Source organism: Notamacropus eugenii, chromosome 5 (assembly GCF_028372415.1).
Source record: "Notamacropus eugenii isolate mMacEug1 chromosome 5, mMacEug1.pri_v2, whole genome shotgun sequence".
NCBI lineage: Eukaryota > Metazoa > Chordata > Mammalia > Diprotodontia > Macropodidae > Notamacropus > Notamacropus eugenii.
The window spans coordinates 281,794,447-281,810,795 of NC_092876.1; the positions used below are offsets into that span (position 1 = coordinate 281,794,447).

The 16,349-nt window shown below is 37.8% G+C and overlaps 1 protein-coding gene across 3 annotated transcripts in view; it reads right to left on the reverse strand.

Annotated features, from left to right (window-relative positions):
• KIF5C (kinesin family member 5C) overlaps positions 1-16,349 on the reverse strand; it is a 210,626-nt gene that overhangs the window by 81,816 nt on the left and 112,461 nt on the right. For all 3 annotated transcript variants that reach the window (XM_072613152.1, XM_072613155.1, XM_072613153.1), the window contains 4 exons: positions 15,467-15,554; positions 13,636-13,760; positions 10,736-10,840; positions 10,007-10,155 (listed from right to left, as the gene is read on the reverse strand). In XM_072613152.1, the coding sequence (XP_072469253.1) occupies positions 10,007-10,155; positions 10,736-10,840; positions 13,636-13,760; positions 15,467-15,554 (467 nt within the window). The remainder of the gene's footprint in view (positions 1-10,006; positions 10,156-10,735; positions 10,841-13,635; positions 13,761-15,466; positions 15,555-16,349) is intronic.

Sequence of the window (16,349 nt, forward strand, 5' to 3'; positions counted from 1 at the left end):
TTGGCTTAGTGGTCAGAGTGCTAGACATAGAATCAGGGAGATCTGAATTCAAATTCTACCTAAAACACTTTCAAGTTGTGTGACCATGGGCAAGTCACTTAATCTCCATCTGCCTCAGTTTTCTCATCTGTAAATGAAGGTAAAAATAGCACTTACCTCCCAAAGCATAAAATGAAATATTATTGGTAAAGCCTACGCAAACCCCAAAGCACTACATAAATTCCAGCTATGATGACGACGACGATGATGCCTCCCTAACAACATACTGTAAGACAAAGGTAACCAACGTGATTGAAAAAACAGGAGATAAAATTCACTAATGTAATAGGCATCATAATTTTAAAGTAAAAGAGTGTGTTATACTGAACAAAACTAACCTTCATTGTCTCTTTAAACCAGGGTTTCTTAAACCTCGTATCTATAGAATCCCAAGGAGTTGATGGATCTATTTCCGGCAATTCATGAACTTGTATAAAAAAAAAATGTACCTTTTTAATTTTCACTAACTTTTGATTTCCTTTGTAATTCTATATTATTTTACACATTTAAAAACATTATTATGAAAAGGAATCCATAGGCTTCACCAGACTGCCAAAGAGATCCCTGGCACTAAATAGGCTTAAGAACCTCTGCTCTCAATGAATGCCATATTACTTTTAATTAAGCATCTGTAGAATTTATAATGTCCCCTTTTTTCCTTCATAATTGCTTCCAAAACCACATGTAAATCTTTAGAACTAGACACTTGTATCGGCCCTCCCTGCATACAGCTTCAGATAAAGCTTTTGTTGAACTGAATTTGAAATCTTCCTAGTAGAGTCTTTCCTCTAAATTGAGAGCAATTAATTTCCTTAATCTCCAAGCACTAAATCTATTCTTAGCAGTGCCTGGCAATGCTTAACCAATACCTGCTGATTTATTGATTGATTGTCAATACTCCAAAGTTACTTACCACAGCTATTAGCTACGCTTCCTATAGAGGTGAGATAACCTTGAAGAAATCATTAGCTACGAGTTATTTCTGAATTTCCAAATCACTTGGATATTTCTTTTAATCCTTGTGCTTCTTCGTCTCTCTAAAGCACTTGACATTGTTGCCCACCCTTCTCCTAAATACTCTCTTCTCTCTAGGTTTTTGCAACACTGCTCTCTCTTGGATCTCCTCTCTGTTTGATTGTTCTTCATTTTCCTTTGCTGATTGTCATTCACTTCTTAATTCTTTAACTGTGGGCTCTGCTTTGCTCTCTCTCTCTCTCTCCTCACTAGCTCCCATGCTTTCAAAAAATCATTCCTGCTCAGATGTTTCCCAGATCTACATAGCTAGCCTTAGTTTCTCTCCTAAATCCTAGTCCCCCATCACTATCTGCTAGACTTTGGACTGGATATCCCACAGGTATTTCGAATTCAATGCGTCCAAACCAGAATTTGTGACCTTTTCTTCACTAATCTACCCATCTTTCTAACTTCCCTCTTTCCAAGGTATTCTCCTTCCTTTTTCCAAGTACCCAGGTCATCAGCCTTAGAGTGATCCTTGACTCCCTTACCCCCATATCCAAGAAACTGCCCTCCATAATCTCATATCCATCTCTCTATCTTCAGTCACACAGCCTTCACTCTAATTCAAGCCTTTATCATCTCTCATTGGGACTAGAACAAAAATCTCCTAATTGATCTTCCTGCCTCAAGCCTTTTCCTTTTTCAATGTATCCTCAATAGAGTTACCAAAGTGATATTCCTAAAACAAAATCCTGACCATGTCAGTTCTTTGCTCAAAAAACTCCCCTGGCTTCCTATTGCCATTAAGATCAAAGTCCTCTATTTGGTATTTAAAATCTTTTACAAATGGGACTCCAATCTACCCTTCCAGGCATAGTACTCAGTTTCTTACTATTGTTCCTGATCTATACCATACTATCTCTATACCTGATCTATACCATTCAATCTCTCACTTCAGTGCCTCAGGCTTTCTTCATGCCTACAATTCACCACCTCTCTGGCTTCTTTCAAAGCTCAGTTCAAAACTGCCACATTAAGGCTTTCCTAAACCTCCCCCTGATTGAAATTATCTTACATTAACTTTGTGTACAGGCTAGGGAGCAGACTTGTGATTTCACTGGTATATAGAACTCCCATATGATGAAATCCCTTCTACTCACACACGTCAGTTTCTTCTCTTCAAGAAAACAGTGTGAGAGACCTGTCTAGAGCACTAATGATAACTCCTATGATTCAGGGTCACACAGCCAGGACTTGAACCCAAATCTTTCTGACTCCAAAGTCAGCTCTCTTTATCCACTCTGCCACATCATATTTATTTTATATAAAGATTTTGTCTGGCATAATAGATAGCAAGCTGGCCTCAAAGGTCGAACGATTTGGAATAAAGTCCTGCCTCTGACATACTGGCTAGGGGATGTTGGGTCACTTTATTCCTCAGTGCTCCAAGTTGTCAGACACATGACCATAGGCCACTCATTGGCCCACAGCATTCCACAGTGCCACCTGAACCAGATGAAAATGCAATTGGGAAATATTTAACAAAATACTTAACAAAATAAATGATAATACAATAAAACACAGACAATATTAATATGTTTTGCTAAGTCAACAAGAGGCCCACAGGGATAGCTGTGTATGGTTTTGTGGCCCTCATTTCTATTTGAATTTGATACCACTGTTCTAGGTAACACTTTAAAAGGATAAATCGCAGAGAAAGTGCTGACCCTGACCTACATCGTTAGAGGAAATTTCCATACTCAGGAGTTTCCTATTACCAGTGAAAGCATAAGTCCAGTCTCTATTCCTATATTTTGAACATATTTTCATGTAATCCTGTTGTTTCCCCCAGTGGAAGATAAGTTTCTTTAGATCAAGGGCTGTTTCATTTTGGTCTGACCCATAATAGGCACTAAATAGATATGTGTGGGTTATTTGATCAACCGAAGAAGTAATTAGCTAATTAAGGGCAATGCTAGCATAAAAAACCTAGCTTCTGCATAATCAAAGGATAAAAAACAAGCCAGACAAAAATCCAACAATGCTTCTGCTCAAAATTAGCTACATCAATGTTCAGCAATTAACCTAATTTTCCAACTAATGACAGTTTTATGTCCAAGATGACATGAGTTTGTATACTGATTGACTTTTATATGATGGTGTAATAAATTATAGGTTTTATTTCCATTTCCCAGGATTTCAAATTACATCAACATTATTTCTTCAGAGGGACAAAGAGCATAATGCTTTCTTGACTTTAATCCCTAGCTAAGATACCTGAAATGCTGTCAATTAATATGATTTTTCCAAAGGCCACTGTTTTCGTAGAGTTCAGGGTAAAGGGAAACTTGGCGTACTTGGTCAAGCCCTCTAGGTTGTTTAAAAAGAAAAAAAATGTGGGCTAGGCATAGTAGAAAAAAACATGTACTTGACTTTGCACCTGGATCTTACTGTATAGAACACTGGCAGCTACAATTATGTATTTACAGCACCACCAAGACAGACAGATTCCCCAGGGCCCAACACTGGGCTGCAAAAAACACAGTATGTTTTTGCTTTTGCAATCATGCCCTTTAAAAAGGAAAGTGTGTTTCAAATGCAAATATATTCTCTGCTGGTTCCATTTAGGGTGCTATTACAGAGTATCATTAAGGTTTTCAAGAGCTTCCCAATGCCAGGCAAAGGAAAAAGGTACAAGATGATGCCTGTAACATAGCATCTTTCCCTAGGACAGATGCAGTCTTACCAGAGTCCTTTAACCCTCTGAGATTCTGTGCTGAGAACACAAGGTACTGTGTGACACCCCAGACAAGCATTTGGCTCATCACCAAAGTGATTCAGGAGAAAGCACAGGACCAAAATCAGGTTAAGAGGGTACATTAGATGCATGTTGTTTTGATGTAATTTTATTTTACCAGTCTATAAAGGCAGGAACTAGGTAATTTTATGTTCTGTTAAGGGCTCAGGAAATGTCTGAGGCTTAATGCAATTTAAATAGATTGTAATAATCTCACATTACATATAACCTATAGATTATAATAACCTCACATCATATATAACATATAGATTATAATGCAATTTAAATTGATTATGATAACCTCACATTATGTATAACCTATAGATTATAATGACCATTATTATATATTATAATAGGTTACAATACAATTTAAATAGATTATAATAGGTTATAATAACCTATGTTGCCTACTCTGTTTTCTTGGCTTCTTTCTGCTCCCTCCATCCAAACCTCCCCATTTATCCTTTCTTCTTTGCCATTTCACAGACATGGAACATCACATAAATCTACAAAATGTTACTGGGAGAAAAACAGGAAGAAAGCTGTGTTGCCATATTATAGATGAGCCATAGAGGAAATTAGCACTTGCCTAAGATCATCCAGCTAGATGGCACAGTGAGTCAGCAAGACCAGAGTTCAAATCCAGCCTCAGCACTTAGAACCTGTGTAAGCCTGGGCAACTCATTTAATCTTTGTCTGTTTCAGTTTCCTCATCTGTAAAATGGGGTAACACTTACCTCCCAGGGTTGTTCTGAGGATCAAATGAGATATAAGTAAAGAACTTTGCAAACCTTAATGTGCTATATAGATGCTAGTTATTATTAGTAGAATTGTGAGTATAGATAGGAATGATACAGTTCTCCTGACTCTCAGCCCAGTACTTTTCACATTAGACATTGATTACATTCAGCTTAAGTTTAAACTGGTACCACCCCAAGCATTTTGGCACCCAAGGCTACTATGGTTGATATAAAATAATCTAGATTAGGAGTTGACAAACTATGGACTGAATGGCCCAAATCCAGTCTACCACCTATTTTTGTATGGTCTGTGAGCTAAGAATAGTTTGGACATTTTTAAAATAAAGTTTTATTATATTTATTTTATCCAGATTCTAAATGAAAAGTATACATACAACACTGAAATGTGGTAGACTAGCCAACAATACCCTCTAGAAATTCATCCTGAATCTGACAGATCAGTGTTAATACTCAGTTAATGGTCAATCAATGAATATTTATCAAAAGCCTACTAAGGGCCAGGAAAGGCATAAGAGAGTCTCTGTCTTCGAGGAGCTTGGTGAACTAATAATGGCATCAATCTATAAAAATAAACAAATAGGAATCTGTCAACGTGAACATGTTTGGGGATGAGAAGGCAGATTCCCATATTCATGTGTCCTGTCCTAGGGTTGGGCCCAAGTTACTGTTCATTTCACTACTAGGAATAGTGCAGCAAGAAGAGAAAAAACCAGTAGCTCTGGCTGTCATTCTCTTTGGACTGTTTCCAAATGGTTTTCCTATTAGCATCTTTGCAAAGAGTCCAAGAATCTAAAGAGAACATACTCACAAAGTTTAATAAAACTTAGTAGGGGTGAAGCCAAGAAGGCGGAGTAGATGGAAAGACATATAGAAGCTTTCCTCCCACAACCTATAAAATACCTGTAAAAAATGACTCTAAACAAATTCCAGAGCAGCAGAAGCCACAAAACGATGGAGTAAAAGAGATTTACAGACTAAGACAGCCTGGAAGGCCAACAGGAAAGATCTATCACACTGGGCTCAGGGTGGAGCATAGCCCAGCCTTGGCCATGCAGTGCAGCTTGGACAGGACTGGAGCAGGCATCAGGGCAGCAGCTGCAGTTCCCAGATTTCTCAACCCACAAATGCCAAAGACAGCTTCAAAGGTCAGTGAGAAAGCTCTTTCTCCTGGGTGAGAAGGGAGCAGGGTCCTCTCCTAGCCCTGGCCCCAGGCGGTGGTAGCAGCAGCAGCCCTTGGCCTAAAGACCCTGAAGGAATTGAGCAGTTGATCTGGATCTCAGCCCTGAGTGGCAGTCCTGGGGTGAGGAAGAGCATTGGCATGGTGAAGTTAGAGACAGTTGTGGAGAGGGAATCCTACTCACGGATCCTGGGCAGAAAAAAGCACTTGTGGTTGCTCACAGACCAGAGCAGAGACCAGTAGAGGGTTGTGCCTTGATTGTGCCACCTTGGAGGAACTTACAGGTCCCTAGAGTACACTACCCTCCTCTTGACAAAGGACTCAGAAGTCAAGTAATTGGCTGGGAAAATGCCCAAAAAAGGGGAAAAAATAAGACAATAGAAGGTTACTTTCTGGTGAACAGGTATTTTCTTCTATCCTTTCAGATGAAGAACAATGCATACCATCAGAGGAAGACATCAAAGTCAAGGTTTCTGCATCCAAAACCTCCAAAATAAACATAAAATGATCTCGGGCCATGGAAGAGCTCAAAAAGAATTTTGAAAATCAAGTAAGAGAGGTGGAGGAAAAATTGGGAAGAGAAATGAGACCAATGCAAGAAAATCATGAAAAGTGAGTCAACAACTTGCTAAAGGAGACCCCAAAAATGCTGAAGAAAATAACACCTTTAAAAATAGACTGACTCAAATGGCAAAAGAGGTCCAAAAAGCCAATGAGAAGAAGAATTCTTTAAAAAGCAGAATTAGCCAAATGGAAAAGGAGGTTCAAAAGCTCACTGAAGAAAATAGTTCTTTAAAAATTACAATGGAGCAGATGGAAGCTAATGACTTTATAAGAAACCAAGAAATTACAAAACCAAATCAAAAGAATGAAAAAATGGAAGACAATGTGAAATATCTCATTGGAAAAACAACTGACCTGGAAAATAAATCCAGGAGAGACAATTTAAAAATTATGGGGCTACCTGAAAGTCATGATCAAAAAAAGAACCTAGACATCATCTTTCATGAAATTATCAAGGAAAACTGCCCTGACATTCTAAAATCAGAGGGTAAAACAAATATTGAAAGAATCCATTGATCACCTCCTGAAAGAGATCCAAAAAGAAAAACTCCTAGGAATATTGTAGCCAAATTCCAGAGTTCCCAGATCAAGGAGAAAATATTGCAAGCAGTTAGAAAGAAACAATTCAAGTATTGTGTAAATACAATCAGGAGAACACAAGATCTAACAGCTTCTACATTAAGGGATCGAAGGGCTTGGAAAATGATGTTCCAGAAGTCAAAGGAACTAGGATTAAAACCAAGAATCACCTACCCAGCAAAACTGAGTATAATACTTCAGGGGAAAAAATGGGCATTCAATGAAATAGAGGACTTTCAAGCATTCTTGATGAAAAGACCAGAGCTGAATAGAAAATCTGACTTTCAAACACAAGAATCAAGAGAAGAATAAAATGGTAAACTGGAAAGAGAAATTATAAGGGATTTACTAAACTTGAACTGTTTACCTTCCTATACGGAAAGATAACATTTGTGACTCTTGAAACTTTTCTCAGTATTTGGGTAGTTGGAGGGATTATACACATATATATAGAGAGGGGGATTAGAGTGAGTTGAATAGGAAGGGATGATATCTAAAAAAAATAAAATTAAGGGGTGAGAGAGGAATATATTGGGAGGAGAAAGAGAGAAATGGAATGGGGCAAATTATCTCTCATAAAAGAGGCAAGGAAAAGCTTTTTCAATGGAGGGGGAAAACAGGGTGGTGAGAGGGAAAAAGTGAAGCTTACTCTAATCACATCTGACTTAAGGAGTGAACAACATGCACACACAATTTGGTATGAAAATCTATCTTACACTACAGAAAAGTAGGGGAGAAGGGGAGAAGTGGAGTGGGGGAGAATGATAGAAGGGAGGGCAAATAGAAGGAGGAAGTAATTAGAAGTAAACACTTTAGGGGAGAGACAAGGTCAAAAGAGAGAATAGAATAAATGGGGAGCAGGAAAGGATGGAGGGAAATATATTTAGCCTTTTGCAAAACTACACATATATAGCCTATATTGAATTGCTTCTGAGTGGGGATGGATGGGGAGGGAGAAAGGAAGAGAAGTTGGAACTCAAAGTTTTAGGAATGAATGCTGAGAATTGTTTTTGCATGCAACTGGGAAATAAGAAATACAGGTAATGAGTATAGAGAGAGAAGATGGGGATAAGGGAAGGGAGAGGTGTGATAGAAGGGAGGGAAGATTGGGGTAAGGGGTAATCAGAATGCACAGTGTCTTGGGGTGGGGGGAGGGGAGAGATGGGGAGAAAATTTGGAACTCAAAATCTTGTGGAAATGAATGTGGAAAACTAAAATTAAATAAATAAATTAAAGGAAGGAAGGAAGAGAGAGAGAAACAAACAAACAAACAAACAAACAAAGAAGGAAGGAAGGAAGAAAAGAGAAAGAGATAAGCAGGTCAACTACATTTTGCTAAAAGATACCATACACAATGAAGTAGTATCTAAAGTTTTCACAGCAAGCTTCTCTGATAAAGATCTCATTTGTCAAACATATACCAAGTCAATTTTATAAATACAAAAGCTAATCTCCAATTGACAAATGATCAAAGGATATGAACAGGAAGTTTTCAGAAGGAATCAAAACCATAGTCACATGAAAAAATGTTCTAAATCATCACTGTTTAAAGACATGCAAATTAAAACAACTCTGAGGTACCACTGAACAAGTTGTGGCATTTGATTGTGACAGAGTGCTATTGTGGTATAAGAAATGACAAGGGAGGTGGTTTCAAAAGAAAAAATTGTCCAGATCATTATGAACTGATGGAAAGTAAAGTGAGAAAAACCAAGAGGTCACTTAGTACAGTAACAGAAATATTATGATTATGATCAACTGTGAAAGACATGACTACTCTGATCAATACAATGATCCAAGGCAATTCCAAAGGACTCATTATGAAAATTACTATCCACCTCCAGAGAGAGAACTGAGGAGCTGATTACAAATTGAAGTATAATTTTCTCACTTTATTTTTCTTCCTTTAAAAAAATATGGCCAATATAGAAATATGTCTTACATGACCTCATATATATAATTAATATCATATTGTTTGTGTTCTGAGTGGGTAGGGGAGGGATGGTAAGGAAGGAGAGATTTGGAACTCAAAATGTAAAAAGAAAAGAGTGCTAAAAATAAATACAAAATAAATTTGAAAAAAAACCCACAAATGATTAAATGAATGGTTTAAGAAGAAAAAAAAAACGTAGCTCCTAGGCACCAAGCAGCCAAAACTCAACTCCTTGATAAATAAGGTAAATGATATGCTCCTAAAACATGAGCAGAGTCAAAGTCCCAGTGATTATTTTTTTAAAAAATCAAATCTTTGGCTACTAATGATCATCATTCCAAAGCATGATTATTCTTCTGAGCCTCCCAAATAAAACAAACATTCTAGGAAAGGTTATTAATCAATAGCTATTCCCCCAAGGAGGTCAAAGACAGAGAGAAGTATTCCTTATGTACCAGCAGCACTTTTTGCAGCACCAAATGACTAAAAAACAAGCAGATACTCATCCATGGGGCTAAACAGGTTAAACAAACTGTGGCATACGGATGTAATGAAATATCACTGCACTCTAAGAAAAAGTGAATTCATAGAAGAATGGGAAGATGTATAGATGCAGAGTAAAGCAAGGAGAGACAGGAAAATAACATACACGATGACCATAACAATGCAGATGAAAAGAACCACCACAAAAGAAACTAAAGGTATGATAACTGATAACGTCCATTTGTCTCTCCAAAAGAGATGAGAAAATGTACGTCCCTTGATTTTTTGCAGAGGTGAGAGACCAGGAGAATAGAATATTGTGTATCCAGTCAGATTTTGTTGGTGTGTTTATGAATTTTACCAAACTGCTTTTATTTCTCCTTTAAAAATTTTTTTAAAGAGATGGCTCATTGAGCATGGGAGGGATGCATTCAGAAAAGAAGGTGATATAAAAAACCCTAAAACAGCAATAAAAATGTTTAAAGAATTGGATCAGTGAAACTAAGAGGAAAAACAGCTTTAGATGACACAGTAGCAGGAAGATTGCCAACACTTTTAAAAACCTAAATTATTTTTTCATTTTTCTAATTCTCTGTTGTCTCCTCTCTTCAGCCCAGTTTCTAAAACCAAAAGCAGACTCAGAACCAAGGGTCAGAAGAGACTGCCAAAGGAGATGTACAGTGCTCCTCCATGCCAGACCGAACAGTCAGACCCACCTTTGTCCAAACATCAGCGTGGACTTGGTTTCAGCTTCATTGAAAATAGAAGGAGAACAGCAAATAACAATGGTAGTTCTGCAGTTCCCTCCAAGAGAGTCCTGAAGGATCCGGGTCATCTTACTATCTCGGTATGGTACATGAGTTTTCTAGGAAAGGAAGTAAGTAGAAAAATGGTTGTTAGTTTGTATGTTTTTTTCTGGGGTGGGGAGGAGGAGAAGTGAGTAATTTTCCCCAAAACTTTAATTCTATCAAAACTATAAAGCTAAGAGGGGCAGTGACAGGACATGATGAGTTTGAAACTCATTTCAAACAATTAACATAGTATAGTGGATAGGCCACAGGACGTGGAGTCAAGAGGTCTGGGTTCAATCACTTACTTACTAGTTGTATGACCCTCTCTATGCTTCACCTGCTTTGGCGTTTGGGGGTAGTGTCGGACTCACTAGCATCTAAGGTCTCTCCTAGATCTAAATCTATGATCTATGGCCCTGTCTTTGGTCCCTGCCAAGTTCCACCAGATCATTCCACCATTGGGGTCATAAGCAATTAACATTCACCATTTACAGATCCTAAAATATGATGTTATGATGGCAGAGAGTTCACAGCCAATATCCCCTTTGTTTCCTCCTAGCACAGGAAAACAAATTCATCTCCTTAGGTGTGTGGTCGACTACCATGAGGCCTTTCTTACATTACCATTTAATAGCATGTGGAAGGATTACTTACTGTTCCCTCTGCCAAGGCAGAGATCACGTTGCCCAGAGCAGACAAAGACTTATTGATATTTTTAGCTTCATCAAGAACGGCTCCCTCTGCTCCAGTTTTGCTGACCTACCAGAAAGGAGAAAAACCAATGAGCCTCATCTGACAACAAAGACTTGAGAATAGGGAAAGAAAGCAAATTAGCATAAAGGCCAAGAGGCATCCTCCTGGAGCGTGAGTCAAAATAAAAGGAATTCATTTCTTTCCATAGGAAAATAAAGACCATTTCAAAAGACCATACTTCTTCAGTGTGACTAGGGATTTGTTCCAGCTTGTTTTCATTTTCCCCTCAATTAGTTTTAAGGGAAACTGCTGAAACACTTCAAGTTGCAGCAGTGTGGATATATCCCCTGGTACTCCATCCAGGGAGAGGCTGGGCTCTTGAGAGACTTGGCATCACACTTCAGAGTCTCCACCAGCTAGGAAGGCAGCATCCCTCAGGGCCCAAAGCATCCAGATAGAAGGATTTTTTTCATCACTCTATGCTGTAAATAAGGAGGTTAGGAAAACCAGGCAATTGACAAGGACAAAAATTCCAGCTATAAAGACAGTCTTAGAGCATTCAAGGTTTTTCCTCCCCTTCTCCATTTCTTCCCACTGCAAATAACAAAGAATGAATAGAAAAAAATATCCAAGGGAGGGAAAAAAGCCTTGAAGGAGGAAGGAATTTCAAGTTCAGCAGAATTACATTGTACATTTTATTTTTTTCTCTTTTAGTATGTAATCTCTAAGAGAGGAAGATCCAGTTCTCCCTCTTTGCTAAATATATTCATTGCCACACAATGACTACTGGACAATTTCTGATCCTGGAGCACTTATTAGGTATGGTGCATCTTAATGAGTATTTCAGAAAAGATAACCTGGAGTTCACATAAGATGCCTTATTATTGCAGCGAATTGTGATCAGCTGGGTTCTAAGTGACAAGTCTTCAACTCCCTAACTATGAGGGCAATGTAAAAACTCGATCAGGAAGGATTTCTTTTTATTATAAAGGGAAGGATGGGAAATGTGATGATGAAAAGACAAAAGATAACAATAAAATTTTATGTTAAAAAATAGTGGACTCCAAGGGAAGGTCTTTAAAAATGAGGTCATTAAAACCTAGAAAAAGTTAAATGACCTGATGCAGAGCGAAGTGAGCAGAACCAGGAGAAAGAACATCGTACATCAATACCGTATGATGATAGATTCTGAAAGACTTAGCTATTCTCAGCATTACAATGATCAAAGAAAATTCCAAAGGGCTTATGATGAAAAATGCTAGATACCTCCAAAGAAAAAACTGATGGTGTATAAATACAGACTGCAGCATACCAGTTTTCACTTTCTCTTTTTTTTCAAGTTTTCTTCCACCAAATGACTAATATGAAATGTTTTACATGATTGCAAATGTACAATGTATATTAGATTGCTTATCTGTCTCAAGGAGAAGGGAGGGGAGGAAGGGATAGAATTTGAAACTCAATTTAAAAAAAATTATTACTGAAAACTGTTTTTACATGTAATTGGGAAAAAATAAAATATTGCTTAAAAAATAGAAATGAGGTCATTACTTCGAATAGTTTCATGGTAGTGTTGCATGAAGATGGGGGGAACAGAGTAGTCGATGCTCCTAAGAAAGAAAGTTCTTGCCACTAATGATATCATGTTACATTTACACAGCTCTTTCCAAAGTTCTTTCAAATACATCCTCTCATTAGATTCTCACATGTGCCTGGCCACTTTTAGAGGCAAAGGGGAAAAAAAAGAGATGTGAACAAATGTGAAGCCCTGGGGCAATGCACTTATTTCAAATGCATCATAAATGTTTATTATTAGCAGTAATCATTATCAGCACCATGCAAAGGAGCAGCATCTCTCATCGGAGCTGTTAATGTGAGGAAAGAGCCATCCGTATGGCTCCTCAATTAGACTGTCAGAAAATAGCTGTGCTTAAAGCACAAGTGGGGGCAATGAAAGGTAGGACAACAGGGTCCCTACATGATATCTCCAAAGCATGCTGGCCCACAGGTAGATAGGATCATATCATAGGAAAAGTTAGCTGAGCATGCACACCCTTCTCTTTGGCTAATCATTACAGTGGAAGAAAGTAGCACTGATACATTATTTCTACATTCCATTAATTAAATCAGCAAGTCCCTGCCCAGTAATTTTTTTCTTCATTACTAATAAGGAAAGGTCCAGTCTTTTCATGCTTGCTTCTGTATGAACATTGCCTTACAGTACTCAATCAGCAAATAAGAAGGTTTTAAGATATTACGTTTTTAAAAGCAAAATGCAAATGTACCTCTTCTCCTCCCCCTTTGTGGACATGGAAGGTGTGGAACATGACATACAGTGCCACACATAGTCAGTGTCTTAGTTGGTTTTGCCCAACAGCTTTCTTTTTCTGTTTGTTCTTCATTATGAAGGGCAGCTCACTTGGTAGGTTTAGGGGATGTATGAAGAAATAAAAGTCATCTTAAAATGAAAGATAGCAATAATTTTTTTGTATTGTCTTTAGAACAAAACGCTCCCATGGATGGTTCTGGTAGTCAACTTCCACTGTCTCTTGGGTTCATGATTTCTTCAGACTTTTCCCTTATTTCTATTGCTTCCTCCTCCAGGATTATTTCAGACTAAGAGGTTTCTAATGTTTTCATTAGATCCTATTAAGTTTAAATCAGTGTAGGACATCAAATATTTTTTGTGTAAAAACTGAAAGGAGGGTTTTGTACCAGAAAATGGCACAGGAAAATAATGGTTAAATTGAGTTACTTCTTGGATTAACCTCTGTGATTTTTTTTAAACTCAGGAATTAGTAGTCTAAATCATTTTATGTGTGGAAGCAAATAAAATACTGAAAATAGAAATAACCAATTACCTTTTCGCTCCCAGCCAAGTCAACCAGATAAAGCTTTCCACTGAGTTTTTTTTCAGTCTCTACATTCTCTTGTTTAATATTGATCAGGAAGATGCTGTGACTCCTAGAGCTGTGCTCATTCATGTCTAAAAAGAAAAATATTTCATAGCATTGCAAAAAAGCACAAAGATAATAAAGTGTCCATTTGCTAGTTTAATATGCAATGGATATCATCTTCATGGATGAGTAAGGCAGCACTGGACCTATGATTTCATAGGTATACAGATTCCCTGATTGGAAAACTCCCTCTACCAAGGCAGATGGGCACTTGCTCTGAAGCCTCTAGTCTCAGAGAATTGCCTGGGGCACCGAGAGCTTAAATGACCTACCTATGGGACTTGAACTCAGGTTTTTCCGACTTAGAAGCTAACTCTATCCATTAGGCAATTCTGCCTCTCTCAGCTACATATCATAACACAAGTTTTTCCTTATATCATAGTCTGCATCTGCCATCTGCCTCTCTACTGCTCGCATCAATAAATTCTAGTTCAATAAACTCCAATGGTTTCCCAGTACCTAGAAGATCAAATATAAAATCTCCTCTTTGAGCACTCATACCTTTTAAAGCCCATCATAACCTCACCCCTTTTTAACTTTCCAGTCTTCCCCTCCATGTATGCTTCAATCCAGTGGCACTGGCCTCCTTCCTATTCTTTGCACTAGATACTCCTATCTCCCAACTCCAGAGCACTTTCATGGGCCTGAAACTCCCTCCCTCCTTGTCTCTACCTCTTAGCTTCTGTCTAATCTCTGCTAAAGTCTCACTTTTTGCAAGAAGCCTTTCCAAGCCTTCTTTCAACTTAATGCTTTCCCTCTGTGGATTATTTCCAGTTTACCCTGTTTTATCTTGTTTGCACCTGATTGTTTATATATTGCCTTCTTTATTACCATGTAAGCTCTTCAAGAGCAGGGACTAGTTTTGGCTTTTCTTTGTATTCCCAGAACTGAGCACAAAGCCTGGAACATAGCAGGGGCTTCATCAAGGCTAGCTGACTGTTCCTATATCTACCTTCTAAGCTAAAGCAAAATAAATTTATTCTCTCTTCCACATAATAACCTTTCAAAGATTTGGGGACATCTATGATGCTTGACTTTTTTCTTTAGATTAAAATCCCTATTTTCTTCAGTCCTTAAATGGAATATTTTCCAGTCTTTCCACCAGTTTGGTTGCCTTCTACTAGACACTCTCTTGCTTACTATATATGGTATTCTTAAAACATAGTACCCAGAACTGAGAGGTGACCTTGTGGATATGACTGCTAGTTAGCAGTTCAGAAATCACCTTCATCCCAGGGCATTACTTTCTGGCTGTCAGACTTTGAGACAGTTGATTTAACAGTAGTTAACTATTAACATGGTCTTCTTTCTTCTACTCAATTGTACCTGACTTCATTATTGGTTCTGATGTTTTGGACAGTTCCATAGTCAAGGGTGTATGGGTCACCTGAAAAAAAGCTAGATGAGAAAACTGGAGCTGTATAGATGAATCATTGGATATTCTCTAAAAATGCTTTTCTAATTGTGGTGACAGTTTGGCTGTACTGGAGAGAATGCTGAAGTCAGAAGGCCTGGGTGTGAGTGCTAACCCTATTACTAACTCTAAGCCATTTAATAAGGAATGGCACTTGACAGACCTATGTCATTGGGTTGTCATAGTAACCCATTCATGCAAAGCACTTTGTAAATTGTCAAACATAGTGTAAATGTGGATCACCATGATTCTGATATCATTTGAATCTGAAAACAACTTTGTCAGAGAGGAATTCCTAAAAATAGAATCCTGACTACTTACTTGTTACAGCCACATGGCGATTTGCCTTTCCTTCATCAATGACATCCATGACTTCTTCAGGGCTTGAGACAAATCGTTCTGTGCACCCCTGGAAGAGAGTTGATTCAGGTTTGACAATGTTTTTTATCTAAAATATCCAAATATTTTCCCACATCATCTTCTCGAGGGATCAGTAATTCAGTAAGGCAACAATATGGTTCACAAAACCTCCTCTCCTTGCCCAGTGCCAATTTTCCCCATTAAGACAGAAGTCTGAGCAAATCTTCAGCAAAGAAAAAAACCATCATAGAAGCATCTAGCTTTACTAGATTTTTGGGTACAGCTAACTCAAAGGCAGAGAGACAGGAAATCAAAAGAAGAAAATTAAAGAGGTAGGGAGGATAAAAGCATTCATCACACTGCAACTTTATAATCACTAACTCAGCTTTAACTAGACAAACTCAAGTTATAGTATACATTCACTATTAATATTAAAGCAATACTAAAATTCTTCTAGTCTGCAATAGCAACACCTGCATTGCATTCCAAGGATGAAAAGGGTGATCCCTTCAATATCCTCTTAAATGTCATTATTAGATATTTGAGCAAATTTACAGCTTTTAACTATAAGCAAAGCCCAATGCTAGAGGAAAGATAAAATTTAGAAAATTAATATTTTTTAAAATATTAATTATAAAGAGCATAATTTAAAATCCATAGACATTTTACAGATGCTTTGGGAGTTTTAAACATTACATAGTTTTAGCAGTGACCAGAAAAATAGACTGCATCACCAATCAAATATGTGACTTTGAGAAAGTCACTGAGCCTTTCTGGATCTCAGTTTCCTAATCTGTAAAATGAGGGCTTTGCACAAAATAGGATCTGAGGTTCCTCCCAGATC